This window comes from Choristoneura fumiferana, chromosome 17 (genome assembly GCF_025370935.1).
Source record: "Choristoneura fumiferana chromosome 17, NRCan_CFum_1, whole genome shotgun sequence".
Lineage (NCBI taxonomy): Eukaryota > Metazoa > Arthropoda > Insecta > Lepidoptera > Tortricidae > Choristoneura > Choristoneura fumiferana.
In genome coordinates, this window is record NC_133488.1 from 9,580,926 (window position 1) to 9,595,241 (window position 14,316).

The 14,316-nt window shown below is 36.7% G+C and overlaps 1 protein-coding gene across 1 annotated transcript in view; it reads left to right on the forward strand.

The window, feature by feature from the left end:
• Positions 1 to 1,055: 1,055 nt before the first annotated feature.
• The window catches only part of swi2 (Protein singed wings 2), a 103,361-nt gene continuing 90,100 nt past the window's right edge, over positions 1,056 to 14,316 (forward strand). The window contains exon 1 of the mRNA XM_074100571.1: positions 1,056 to 1,218. Coding sequence (XP_073956672.1) covers positions 1,212 to 1,218 — 7 coding nt within the window. The 5' untranslated portion in view covers positions 1,056 to 1,211. The remainder of the gene's footprint in view (positions 1,219 to 14,316) is intronic.

The window sequence follows — 14,316 nt, forward strand, 5'->3', positions numbered from 1 at the left end:
TCCGAGTTGGAAAACGGTGTTAAATACTCGTGCTGCGTCATCGGTGTGTGTGAACGTACCTTTACAGAGCGATATTGTTAGTGTTGTGTGCTACCCTACATTTGACAGTTGTAATGATGATGAAAACGCGGGTAGTTGTGTGCCGGTGTCAGTTTCGTCGGGTAGTCGCGCGAGCAGAGCGGCGGCGCGCAGTGCGCGTGTTGCAGCAGCCGCTGAGTCGCGTTGCTCCGAAGACGAAGGGCTACGGATTAGCCCGAAACATGTCGAGCTAAACTCGATTTAAGACGTGAGTTATCCGGGTCATTATATTTAATATGAGTGAGTCTCACGGTAGTTTCATGTTCAAAATTGAAACTCATAGTACTCGTATGTAGGTGAGGTAGACAACTATTGTCCCACTCCTGCTGGCTCGTGCTGAGGCACCGACTTCGAGCTAGTACGTACCTAGAAAAATATTTTCAAGGGTTTTGTAGTCGGTTCTATTTTTTGTTATGTTTTTATTTTTTTGGAGTCGGTTTTACTTTTTTGTTATTTCTTATGGTCCCCTGTACATTTTAATTAAACACAATATGACAAACTTAGTCCCAACTTCGCAGGAAAGAAGTTTAGCTACATCTCTTCGTCTACTCCTGACTACTTGCAATCGTCATCGAACCGGGCAAGATTGCACTTAATTTTGGTACACCTGTTGAGATGTCCCAGTAGCCATTGATTTAGTCTTGAGTTTGATTTTTGATATTTAGAAAAATAAAGCACCGAACTAAGGTCAGTTTAAAGCTACAGGAAAAGTCGTGCAAGATGCATTCGTTTGCTTTACGGCCTCACAATGTAGCGTAACTTGCACGATTTTTCTTACATTGAGCATTACATTCAGCATCTTGCAAAATTGATGTGTTGTTTTGATTATTATCACATGTAATTAACATGCCGAAACCACGTACAGTTTACTCTTTTCGTCTACTTTATCTCGCGGCTCGCAGTACAAGTACGTAAACATTTACCATTCTCATTTTCAGTTTTCAGGCTTCGTTTTCAGTCGAGTTCCGTTTCCCGAGCGCGCCTCACGCCGCCTCGGAGGAAAGTTCGAGAAACTTCTACTGATTTACGTGAATTTTGTCGTAACATGGTTGCGTAAAATGTGGTTTGACTTATAGGACGAATCTTAATGAACTATTCTGGGATAGAAGAGCTACTTGCTTACCAGCTTTAAAATGAATGGTGAGTCAAGTTAGAAATACTTATATAGGGATTCTATTCAATTTTATGTAAGGTAGGTATGAAACACTGTTTTTTTCGGGTAGTCGTGCAAAAAATGATTTAAACGGTAAATCAAACAAAAAGCGAAAGGCATTTTTTTATGTACTGACTATAATTTTGTGGCGATTGGATTTCTATATTGGCATCTGTGGCCATTCACAATGAAACATAAAACTTCCTCAGGGGCCAACAGGAAATACAAAAAGGAAATCTCGAATTGTCTTCGTAGCTAAGTTTTTATAAACTTGTTAACAGGGTTTCAATTTTTCTTAAAATAACTCGAACTCACCCTGATAGCCATATAGTAAGTTAGTAAAGTAAGAAATCCCTGAACCTTTGTAATTATATTTATGCTTTATTTCAATTTTGATTTACGAGTACATTCGAAAATTAGGATGTAGATGTTTTGAAATCCACATTCATAGTCAAAGGCTAAATATACTCGCCAGTTCGTCTTCAGGAATATTTTTTTAGAAAAAAAAAAAATCAAATTCCTTAACTTTAACGAAACAGCAAATACAGTCATAATTAAATTAAGAGAAAGCTACGCTTTGAAGTAGTTCGGTACTAGTTAGTAGTACGATAATAGGATAACGAAAATTTTTATCGAATGCTCTAACATTTACGTTGCCTAAGTAACAACAAACAAATATGTTCAAGTGGTAAATCCAAACTAACCAAAACAAGATTGAAATTCGTTTATTACTCACAATAGCTTTGTTTTCACGTTCAATTGAAAGCCCAAAGGAGGCGTTAGCTTTATTATTATGTTAACTTGTTTAACTTTTGTTAACTGAAAGGTTTCTGAATCCATAGAGATGGGAACTCGTTTATAATGCAGAATTAGGCACAAGTTCACGTATTTATCTTAGAGCTTGTCTAATTAAAAATGACGCGTCCCTCACTCAACTAAATCAGTTCATTATGACAAGTCAGACAGCAAATCTTACATTAAACATCCTGAGTCCAACGGGAAGCTAAATCCCCGTCGGACTCACTCAGGGGGTAATTGTAAGATTTGCTGTCTAACTATAAGTATAATAATTTTAGTGTAAATGAACTGAATTAGTTGAGTTTTCACATTTTCCAAAATCTATTTAGAAAGTTTAAAAAAAAGATCAAAAAAGTGAGAAGCAAATTATCAGGATGAGCGTAAGTAAGGGTTTGATTTAGATAGTTCTTTAAGTTAGCAGTCTTAGAAAATGAAGAATATAATTTGAATAGAGTGTATATATTTCATACTTATGCTTTATTTCGGTTCCAACGTCACGTAACAGCCAACCTCTTAAAAGAATGTGCGTAGGAATTTTCCCTAATAAAACGTGAAGATTTTGACTAAATAGGTGGATACATTTGTGTCATTTTGCCTTCTACTTACGCAAAAAATACTTCGTGAAGGTCCCCTTCAATAGCATTTTTTTTTTTACTATTATTGTTTCGCATTATTGATTTGGCATAATTTGTATTGGCATAATAGTACTGTCGCATAGTAATACTTTGGCCTATTACTTTTTTGGCATATTAATCTATTAGAATAATTTCGGTTGGACTAATTTGTATTAGACTAATACACATTATGCAGATTATTGTTTGGGCTATTGATTATTATTTTTGATATAAATGAAAAACAAAATATTAGGTTAGGTTAGGTTAGAATGATATCCAGGCGCGAAGCGCCCAAGCAATGCAGAAATAGGAGGTCCGCTTCGTTCGAATTTTTTGTTCTATTTTTTAGTTTAAGCCACATTTTTATCAAGAAACGTAGGTAGGTGCCAAATTTGTCCATGGAGTTTTAAGTGCAGTCACAGAATATAGTAAGTACAGTGTAGACCTGCAAGAAAAATCATGCAAATTGCATTAGCTTGCGGCACTCGATTTTAGTTTACTTTACGGCGTCGTAATGTAATGCAATTTGCATGATTTTTCTCACAAGTCTAATCTTGGCTTTAGGCTTATAAGGAACATTGTAAAGGTTGCCTGGAAGAGATCGCTCTGAAGCGATAAGGCCGCCTATTGCTTACCTTAGAAAATCTCAATATATATACATGTGTTTTCTGTACTGTTTACTGTATTGGTGTGCAATAAAGAGTTATTGTATTGTATTGTATTGTATTGTATTGAACACATACTGGAGAAGGCGCGGTATAGCGTTATTACAAGCAGTTAACACTTTTTAGAACTGATAATACAAATGGAAATACTGTTGAATCTGTAGCAAAATAACACTCTAGTTTGTTTGTAGTTAGTCTATAAAAAAAAAAATAAAGTTTAGTCTATGCCGAACACTGCTGCTGTTTCATTAGGTTATGTGCCGGGCGCAGTTTTAATTCGAGTTTTTGTTGAAAATAACAGTGATAAAAATGACTTCTGTTCTCGCGAGTATTCCTAAATTGAAAGGAAGAGAAAATTATGAAGATTGGGCGTTTGCGGTAGAAAATTTTATGATTTTGGAGGGAATGGAACAATGCATCGTCAAGGAGGGCGATAGCAATGACAGCAAAGCCAAAGCGAAAATAATATTGACCATCGATCCCAGTTTATTTGTGCACATTAAAGAAGAAAAAACCACAATGGGATTGTGGACAAAATTGAAGAAGCTATATGACAATAATGGCTTCACACGGCGCATCGGATTGCTTCGCAACCTCATATCTATCAGTCGAGATAATTGTGAATCGATGTCTCAATATGTGACCACATTATTAGAAACGAGTCAAAGATTGAATAGCACAGGATTCAAGATCAGTGACGAGTGGGTTGGCTCTTTGTTGCTGGCTGGATTGCCTGAAAAATTTGAACCGATGATCATGGCGGTCGAACATTCAGGCATTGAATTAACAGCCGACGCCATTAAATCCAAATTGTTAAATATGGAAGATGAAAGTTCCGGTTCCGGTTCTACACATAACGCATTCGCAACAAAAGGTTGGCAACAGAAAAAGAAAAATTCACAAATGTCAACGTCAAACGTCAAACCAACTGTCAGGTGTTATAAATGTAAACAGATAGGACATTTTATGAATAAATGTGAACATGCTCCGAAAAAGAAGGAATCAAACGCATTTAGTGCAGTATTTCTCAGCGGAAACTTCAAACAAACAGATTGGTATGTTGACAGCGGAGCGAGCTGCCACTTGACTTCCAAAAAGGACTGGTTGTTGAGCGAAACGAAACAACATCAAGTGGACGAGATTGTGATAGCTGATAAATCCAGAATTCCCGTCGAAGGCTGCGGAAATGTTCAAATAACTACACTTGTTGAAGATACTGAGTATGAGATTCCAGTTACGGGAGTGTTGTATGTGCCAAACTTGGCAACAAACTTACTATCTGTTAGTCAATTAATGCAAAAAGGTAACAAAGTGACATTTGAAGACAATCACTGTTATATTTACAACCGGAAAAGTGAACTCGTGGCCACTGCAGATTTAGTTGGAGGTGTCTACAAACTAAGAATCAAACAAGTTGATTGTTTGTTGACTTCAGCCTCGGAGTGGTGTGGCATAGACGATTTGGCCATATTAACAGCAAAGCCCTTAATGTGATGAGGGATGGCGCTGTTAATGGTATATCATTTACAGACAAAGCTCAGGTCAGTAAAACAAATTGCATTGTGTGCTGTGAGGGCAAACAGGCCAGGTTACCATTCACTCATACTGGTAACAGGGGCAAGGAGCTACTTGATATAGTTCATGCAGATATTTGTGGACCGATGGAGGCTAAATCGATTGCAGGAAAGACATACTTCTTGCTCTTCGTAGATGATTTTAGCAGGATGGCATTTGTTTATTTCTTGAAAGCCAAATCTGAAGCATTTTCCCATTTTAAATCTTTTAAAATATTAGCGGAAAATCAGACAGGCAGGAAGCTAAAAGTACTTAGAACAGATAATGGAATGGAATTCTGCAGTAAGGAATTTGAGTTGTACTTACAGCATTCAGGAATTATTCATCAAAAAACTTGTGCATACACACCAGAACAGAACGGTCTTTGTGAAAGGCTTAACCGCTCATTGGTAGAAAAAGCCAGATGTTTGTTATATGATGGACAACTGCCAAAACGTTTTTGGGCAGAGGCAGTAAACACTGCAGCCTATCTGAGAAACAGGTCAGTAGCATCAGGATTAGACAACAAAACACCTTTTGAGATCTGGACAGGTGTGAAACCTGACGTCAGCCATTTAAAGATATTTGGCAGCAAGGCAATGGTGCACGTCCCTAAAGAGAAAAGGCTGAAATGGGATAAAAAGGCCATACAATGTATTCTTGTTGGCTACTCGGACAATGTAAAGGGGTACCGTGTGTACAATCCCAACAATAACAGTGTAACAATTGCAAGAGATATTGTTGTGATTGAGGAGGGGATTGAACAGAAACAAGATATAATATATGTTGAAATTAAAGACAATATGAGTGACTTGAGTAATTTTTTCCCTATGAAAGAAGAGAACAAATTAAATCAAAATACCCAAGAAGTGGGGGATCTGAATAGATCAGCAAATCAGGAGCAGAATGTAGAAGTTCCATGTACAGCAGGACAAAGTACAAGCTCTGATGAAGAGGAGTTTCGGGATTCTTCGGATTTGACTGTTGCTGAGCCAGTGCTGAAGACTGAGCCAGGGACAGACATGGAGCCAGGGATAGAGATTGATCCAGGGACGGAGACTGAACCTGTGCTGGATGGCGAGTCTGCATCAGGGCCTGCAGGTGTTCCGAACCAGGTATCAAAACGTATCCGCAAGAAACCCGATAGATATGGTTTTAGCAATGTTTGTGTAACAAGTGAATCAAATGTCAGTGAAATATCTCTTGAAGAAGCGTTGAATGGACCTGAAAGTGAACAGTGGAAACAAGCCATGCAAAGTGAACTTAAATCTTTCGAGGACAATAGCGCTTGGGACTTAGTTGATGCTCCATCCACTGGTACAATTGTTCAAAGTAAGTGGGTTTTTAAAAAGAAATTAGATAGTGAGAACAAAGTCAGATACCGAGCCAGGTTAGTAGCTAAAGGCTTCACTCAGAGGCCTGGTATTGACTTTGATGAAACATTCTCTCCTGTTCTTAGACATTCTACACTACGATTGTTATTCGCATTGGCAGTTCAGCTCAAGTTAGATATTTGTCACTTAGATGTTAATACTGCATTCTTAAATGGATTCCTTAATGAAACTGTTTACATGACAAAACCACCAGGTTTTCAGTGTAGTAATAATGCAGTAAACAAGGTTTTGCAGTTGAAACGTGCTATTTATGGCTTGAAACAGTCATCAAGAGCATGGTATCAACGAGTCGATGAATTGTTGCAATCTTTGGGATATAAAAAATCACAACTAGAACCGTGTTTATTTACAAAGATAAACAAAGATGTAAAAATCATAATAGCACTGTATGTGGATGATTTCTTTGTTTTTTCGAATAATGAAGAGGAAACTATTAAATTAAAGAATAGTTTGTCATTAAAGTTTAAACTTAAAGACTTAGGTTGTATAAAAAATTGCTTGGGAATGAGAGTAATTGTTAATAAAAAGGAGGGTTCTATTACTATAGATCAGGAGTCTTATATAAAAGAACTATTGTTAAAATTCAATATTCCAGAATGTAAATTTGCTGATACACCAATTGAGTCTAAAATTAATTTGTCAAAAAGTGAGATATGTGATAGTAGATTACCCTATCAGCAACTAATCGGTTGTCTTATGTACTTAGCTGTGCTCACAAGACCTGATATAGTTTTTTCTGTAAATTATTTGAGCCAGTTTAACAACTGCTTCAATGATGAACACTGGGCCTATGCTAAGAGAGTTTTGAAGTATTTAAAGAAGACAAAATCATTTTGTTTAAAGTTTTGTGCAAATGGAAATAGTCAGCTTGAAGCATTTGTAGATGCAGACTGGGCCAGTAACACCATTGACCGCAGATCTTATACTGGATATTTTTTTAAGCTGTCAAATTGTGCTATCTCATGGGAGACCAAGAAACAGACTACTGTAGCTTTATCCAGCACAGAAGCCGAGTATATGGGCATATCGGAATGTTGCAAAGAGGCTGTGTACCTAAGAAATCTAGTGTTTGAAATTACTAATCAGTTGTACTCAATACCGATCTATAATGACAACCAGTCAGCCCATAAACTCTCTGCTAATCCTGTGTACCACAAAAGGTCTAAACACATAGACGTACGATATCATTTCTGTAGAGAGAAAGTGGCAAATGGAATTGTCAAAATTAAATATTTGCCTACTTCAGAAATGCCCGCAGACTTATTAACTAAGGGACTGTGTAAAAATAAACACAACAATTTTTTAAAGATGTTTGGTTTATTTGATAGGAACTAGGTATTACAGTATTATTTTGTTAAGTGGGGGTGTTGAATCTGTAGCAAAATAACACTCTAGTTTGTTTGTAGTTAGTCTATAAAAAAAAAATAAAGTTTAGTCTATGCCGAACACTGCTGCTGTTTCATTAAATACAAAAATAACTTTATTTCGCTTGAAATATATGGTACAAGAGGCGTTATTGAACAATAGCTTTTACAAACCTTAGAGAGATGGAAGTTTTAGACATTAATCCGTTATTATTAACAATACATTCGAATTTAATCTAATCTGTTATCATGGTGAATATCAGTGGGAGATTTTGTCACATGTATCAAACGTAATCTACAGAACAGCAGGAAAACATGGATTAAATAATCGACAGATGTCCATTGCTGAAAAATGCATTATCTGCAGATATCCCTTCTTACTCTTTCTCTTATCTAATCTTTACAACTCTTTCTATTCGGGATAGTACTTTTAAAACGTTTGAAACGTTTCAAGTAGGTAGGTTTTTAATCTCGACTTCGAGTGCGATTTGGTAATATATTCTTTCTTAAGTGTATGTTTAATTTGTTATGCCGAATACTTAAATAGATAATAACAAATTAGAAAAATAACTTGGTGTTTTTTTTGTTAAGCGCGTGAGAGTACCTGGGTGGGGTGTATGTAGCTCTAGCACCTCGGGAACGCGCGAGCTTCTACGCGCGAGTGCCCTTGCGCGTAAAATGCTCCGCCTGGACAGGGTCTCTTAAGGGTATGCCGCGAGCTACGAATAAATATTTATTCGTAGGCCGCGCGTTTGTATCGATATAAACGCGATACTCTCTTTATCGAAAGAAATCCGCACTGTCAACGCGCGTTTCTAAAACACGTGCATAAGCTCTAATGAAAAATACGCGGAAATACAGTAGGTATGTAGGTGAGGTAGATACGATTATTTTTCCACTCCTGCTGGCTCGTGCTGAGACATCGACTTCAAGCTAGTGTAGGTACTTACCTAGAAAATTATTTTCAAGGTTTTTGTAGTCAGTTATATTTTTTGTAAAAAAAAATTGACGACTTTTTTGTTAAAAAATTCTTTATTTCACGTTTTTTTGTGATTCGTAGCCAAAGTAGGTACATCTCACAATGATTACATTAAGCTCAAACACGGCTTAGTTACGTTGTTTTATAACAGAGTTCCGTTGTTTACCTTCCGGTTTCAGCATCAGATCAGTTCGAAAGAATTAACTTAAAGCTTCTTCTTAATCGCTTATATACCTATATTAATCATGATCATTTATAGACGCGCGAGCATTACTTAACTTTGACGAGTTCCATTGGCCATCTACGGTCTTCTTCATCAGGTATAGTTCACCAAATGATACTTTCTGAATGTAAATGCTTTTATTATGCTAAAAATGCCAAAATTGCCATAGGTGTGCCTATAAAATTTGAGGGTTGCCGTCGATTTTCTAGCATCCCATAATCAGATCTTGACTTGGTGACAATGAGACCACATCAGAAGAATACTCTTTCGAATAAAAAAATAATTTTGAAAATCGGTCAACAATTGACTGAATAATCGTTGGACATACATAAAAAAATACAAACAGTGGAACGTAGAACCTCCACCTATTTTGAAGTCGGTTAAAACCAAGTTAAGTCAATTATTAGCCCCGGAAACCCCCATATAGAAAAATTTCGTTGAAATCGTTAAGACTTTTCCGAGGTTCCCGTAATAAATAAATAAATACATATATAAATAAGAGATACAGTAGCCAGATCAGTTTTATCTAGTTAAGTACGAGAAAGTATTACTCTAAAAATAAAAGATTATCCTTAGGGTACTGGTTTATCACAGAAGCGATAAGAATTGGTTTCTCAGACAAATACAGCCACCTAATTTCCGCACCTTGTAATGCAGGTGGTAGGACCTTGTGCAAGGTCCGCCCGGATTGCTAACTCCATCTTCCTCGCTAATCCTGCCGTAAAGCACCGCAGTGCTTGCACTTTTGTGTTTCGGGGTGGAGAGTAAGACAGCCGGTGAAATAACTGGCACTTGAGGTATCCCATCTTAGGCCTCTAGGTTGGCAACGCATCTGCAATACCCCTGGTATTGCAGATGTTTATGAGCGGTGGTGATCTCTTATACCCACTTACTCGTTTGCCATCCAGTCAAATAAAAAAATAAAACAAATACATCCACCTAATTTCCGCACCTTGTAATTTAATTTAAGTTTCTAACTCATTTTAATTTCCTGAAATGGTAAATAAAAATCTGAAAGTAACAGGAAGTAAGCAAGAGAGAGTCTCGGCCGGTGTTAAATGAAATTTACTTATGAATAATTTATGAAGTAAGTAATCTAGTTAGATTAAGCTGGCTTAGTTCGTCAGAAGCCTATAGCTCTGCGTATTTACGTAGAGAACATATAACATGAACTTGATACTGTTCGGTATAAGTGATAATTAAGTCATGGTAAGGTAGAGTGAAAGGTATGAATGTTGGTAAATACGGGACGAATGTAAACTGAGATACATATTTGTATGTCGGTCACATATGTAAAACAACTCGCAAACTAACTGCTGGGTCTGATTTTTATATATTGTTCGAATCATTGCACTACTAAGTAAGTACCTAGTATATGAGTACACGTATTCAAGCTTGCAGCTTCGAAAGGCTAGCGTTAACCCCGTAACATGTCCTATTTCATCAATTCATCGTCGCCCAGCTGAGAATCCACTATACCAGCTACAGACTTGAAATTTGGCAGACATATTTCTTGAAGATCATAGATTAATTATATCTATACGAAATTTCATATACCTAAGTTGGTTCAGCGTTTTGAAGCGTGAAGAGGTACCAGGCAGACAGAAATGCAGACAGATATATAAACAGAGAGATTTCGCATTTATAATATTAATAGATATGGAGAATATATCATATTTACTATTCACTCACATCGAACTGTAACACAAATCCTATTTATATTCCGTTTATGTAAAACACTATTAGTGTCATTTAGTGTGTTCACGATAAACATATATGAACAAACGAAGGTCGCGCGAGGCGATTTGTTGTAAATTGGTCTGTCACGTACATAACATAAGTCTCCTGAGAGCAGATTATTGCTTGTTTGTATTTTCCTGGTATTATTTACGGGCCTGAACGATTGTATCTATAAAATACAGGTTGAGTCGTTTATTCCTTCTCCCGGCTTATTCCGAAATCTAGCTAGAGGCCATGGAGGTTATGGTGACTGATTTAATGACAGAAAACTTACAACCTAAACTACTGGAGCTAGAGACGTGAATTAAATATGATTATGACAGACATGTTGATTCTATGACTAAATAATAACTTTTCAAAATTTCTCTGTAACTTTGTGGAACTAGCCTATATTGTTCTTCCGCGGGGGCGAAGTCGCGGCGATAAGCTAGTTTAACATATATGGTATGGCGTGTATACTGTACAGTCAGCCACAAAAATATGAATACAGGACTTTATTTATTTATTTATTTATTGCCTGAACATTAAGGTCGTGTATACTTATTTTTTGCACTTTGGTTGTATTCATATATTTGTTGCTGACTGTACCTAAATAGCCAATTTTTTGGGGTGGCGGAAAGCCGAGAGCCCGCTAATTCCAAAGAGTTTTTTTTTAATACGGCTCTGTTCATTGGAGGACTATTTTGCCACAGTGTCTATAGTGTGTAGTGTGTGTGGGTTTTGCCGTTGTACGGTAAAAAAATCTAGAAAACGAAATATGAGAGGTAATGGTGGATGAACGATGACAGCGCGAAGGTCAAAGGGATTTTGAAACAGTGCAGAAGCACTCACCTGGTTGATGGCTCGGGCCGATGATGATGAGCGAGGATTTTGCGTGCGGTTGCAAGTCTTCAGTAGATATAATTATTAAAGTACCTATTGCTTTGCGGTGGGTTAAGCGATGCGGTTTTTGCACGTAACACGAAACACGAATGACATATGACATGACAACTTAGTTTTCTTCTTGTGCCAGCGACAAAGAGTATAAGTACCTATGTAGCAGCGAGCACCCCTGCACTGCACATAATCTAAATAGGTTTATGTGCGCGAACAATATAAGTCCAAAATTGAAAAATCCTGTTTAAATTTATACATTATAATATAGTTATCTTTTGAATCCTAGCTTACTTTATAAAGTACAAATGATGTGAGAATAACTGCCAAATATAAAGTATGTACCTACAAATGAATAAAGAACTTAATGTTTGGAGGTATTTCCAAAATTACATAACTTAAGACTTATATGACATGTAAGACTTTAGCACTTTAACAAGTTAGGAGAAGTCGGGACTCAGGAGGATATTATATATAGATAATAATAATCCAGTAAATATGTGGAGCGATGTATGGAAAGTTGGGAAGTATTCCAAAGTTATCCCGTTCCTCCTTGGTAATTCCGTAATATCCGTAATATCATATAGTGGTTTCAGTGTTAGGCTTTCTGATGCGACATAGGAGTTCTTGTTAGGTAACTTTAAAATTTGTTCATCTTTCATCGACTCAATTCCAGTTAGTATTAGGCCTGAAGATATGGTTAACTAAGGGACTTTTAGAAAGTTTAATGTTTTTCAACTTTGTTATACGGTGTCTTAAACTTTCGTGATTTTCACTCATAGTCAAAATACCACGCACAGGACTTATTACGGTAACACACACGAGTAATATTTACCTTGACGTTTTGGCAACATTACAGTGGCCGACGTGTTACTGTGATAAGTCCTGTGCGTGGTATTTTGACTTTATTATACAGGTTATAAAGTTCCATTAACTTCGTAATACCTTCTAAAAATTTTGGGTTAATTTTGATTTCCTCGTTAAAAGCGTTATTTAAATATGTTAATTAACTTATCCGTCAAATGGTTTTTTTTTAAAACATGCTGTATAGTTAACACCGAAAGAGTTTTGTGAAGCATATATGTTGGAATTAAAGTGACAGCGGTATTATTAAACTATGCTATGGCCCGATTGTGAATACGCGCGACTGGCGATCTTTTTCTCTGTATATAGCGTGCGCTGCCAGGTAACCGCGTAACCGCTGTGTCGTGCGCTTTTCGCGCAATGGACACACTACCCTTACCCAAGTTAAGGTAGGTAAATGATGTGAGAATCTAGAAATACCGCTAGCAATTATTAGGTACCCGTCCCGCAACACTAACTAAGGTAGGCTCTCTCTTGTCTGCCCGCCGGAGTGATGACAAGCTTTCCATCGTTCCTTCTTCGTTGTAAGTGAATTTAAATAAACCATCAAGATCAGGAGACTTATTAGTCATAGCACCACCTAACATTAACATGCATCCATCCCGATCAAGACATAGGAGTCTATACTGCTACATTAGCTCATATTTAAGTGCAAATGCACTTAGAGCTGACTCGGCGTTACGTTTAAACGGGTTAGCTCACAGTCTGCACTTTCAAAGAATTGAAATTGAATGAGGGCAACACTTCTGTACGTAAGTGGCACTTGACGTAAAATTCCCAAAGCAAGGTCCAAAGAGTATTAGTACCTATAAAACTTGCAACAATTTTCTTTGGCAATATTTAGTCCCCCTTTCATCCGTTTTCTACTGTTTTGTGTGGGAATCTATAATATTTATTACTAATTTTATAAATGCGAAAGTTTGTGAGTCTGTGTTAATTTGAATTTGAATTTGAATCAATTTAGGCACAAATAACTAAATCATGGAATATCAGGATATAGATAAATATCCCATAGGTTAAATTCATTGACATCTATACCTTACAAAGATATATTATTCCACTAAATTAGCTCAAAATATGACTGAAGTCAACCGTATATAGTTGTACTCCTCGATCATGTAACTAATGCCATTTATTTAAAAAAGTCAACTATACTGCAAAAGCGACATCCGATTTCAAGAAAGTAACGTTTTTTGGTCAAATGTCAAACGTCAGTTTTGTACGTGTGCTAATAGTGATGTACAGCTTACTTTGTCGATAAATTTATCCACGAACTCAATTATCGTTGTGCAGAACCAGACGAACAGTAAAAAATGCATTTGGAATCATGTCTGCTGTATTTCGCATATTAAGAAAACCTATTCTACTAGCACCAAAAAAAGCCCAAATATAGGTGAAAAACTTAAGCAAATGACCTGTAGTATGTAGTAGTGCACAGAATTAATATAGAGCTTAAGTCATTTTTTAAATATGCGTGATAGTTTGGCAACTTTTTAGACTATTTAGTTTACTGCATGGCTGAATGTGCCTACCTACAAGACACTATTTTACCAACCATTTTAACCTATGTTTCACAAATAAATTATTTGTATTTGAATCAGGAACGTCAATTTGTTAATACGGGTAAGTACATACAAACAGGTCATTTGCTTAAGTTTTTAACCTATAATAACATTAGTTTTGTATGTGATTAACGTCGTTTAAGGAGAAATGTATGGTAGCGTAAAGAGACGTGACCACAAAATAGAATGCTCTGAGAAGAACAGGGGGGCTATTAAGAAATTCGAAAGACAAAGTTCGTATCGTACTGTCCCTCTCACTTTTTAACCCCCGACGAAAAAGAGGGGTGTTATAAGTTTGACCGCTATGTGTGTCTGTGTGTCTGTGTGTCTGTGTGTCTGTGTGTCTGTGTGTCTGTGTGTCTGTCTGTGGCACCGTAGCTCTTAAACGGGTGGACCGATTTGAATGCGGTTTTTTTTATTTGAAAGCTGGTTTTCTAGCGATGGATCTTAGACAT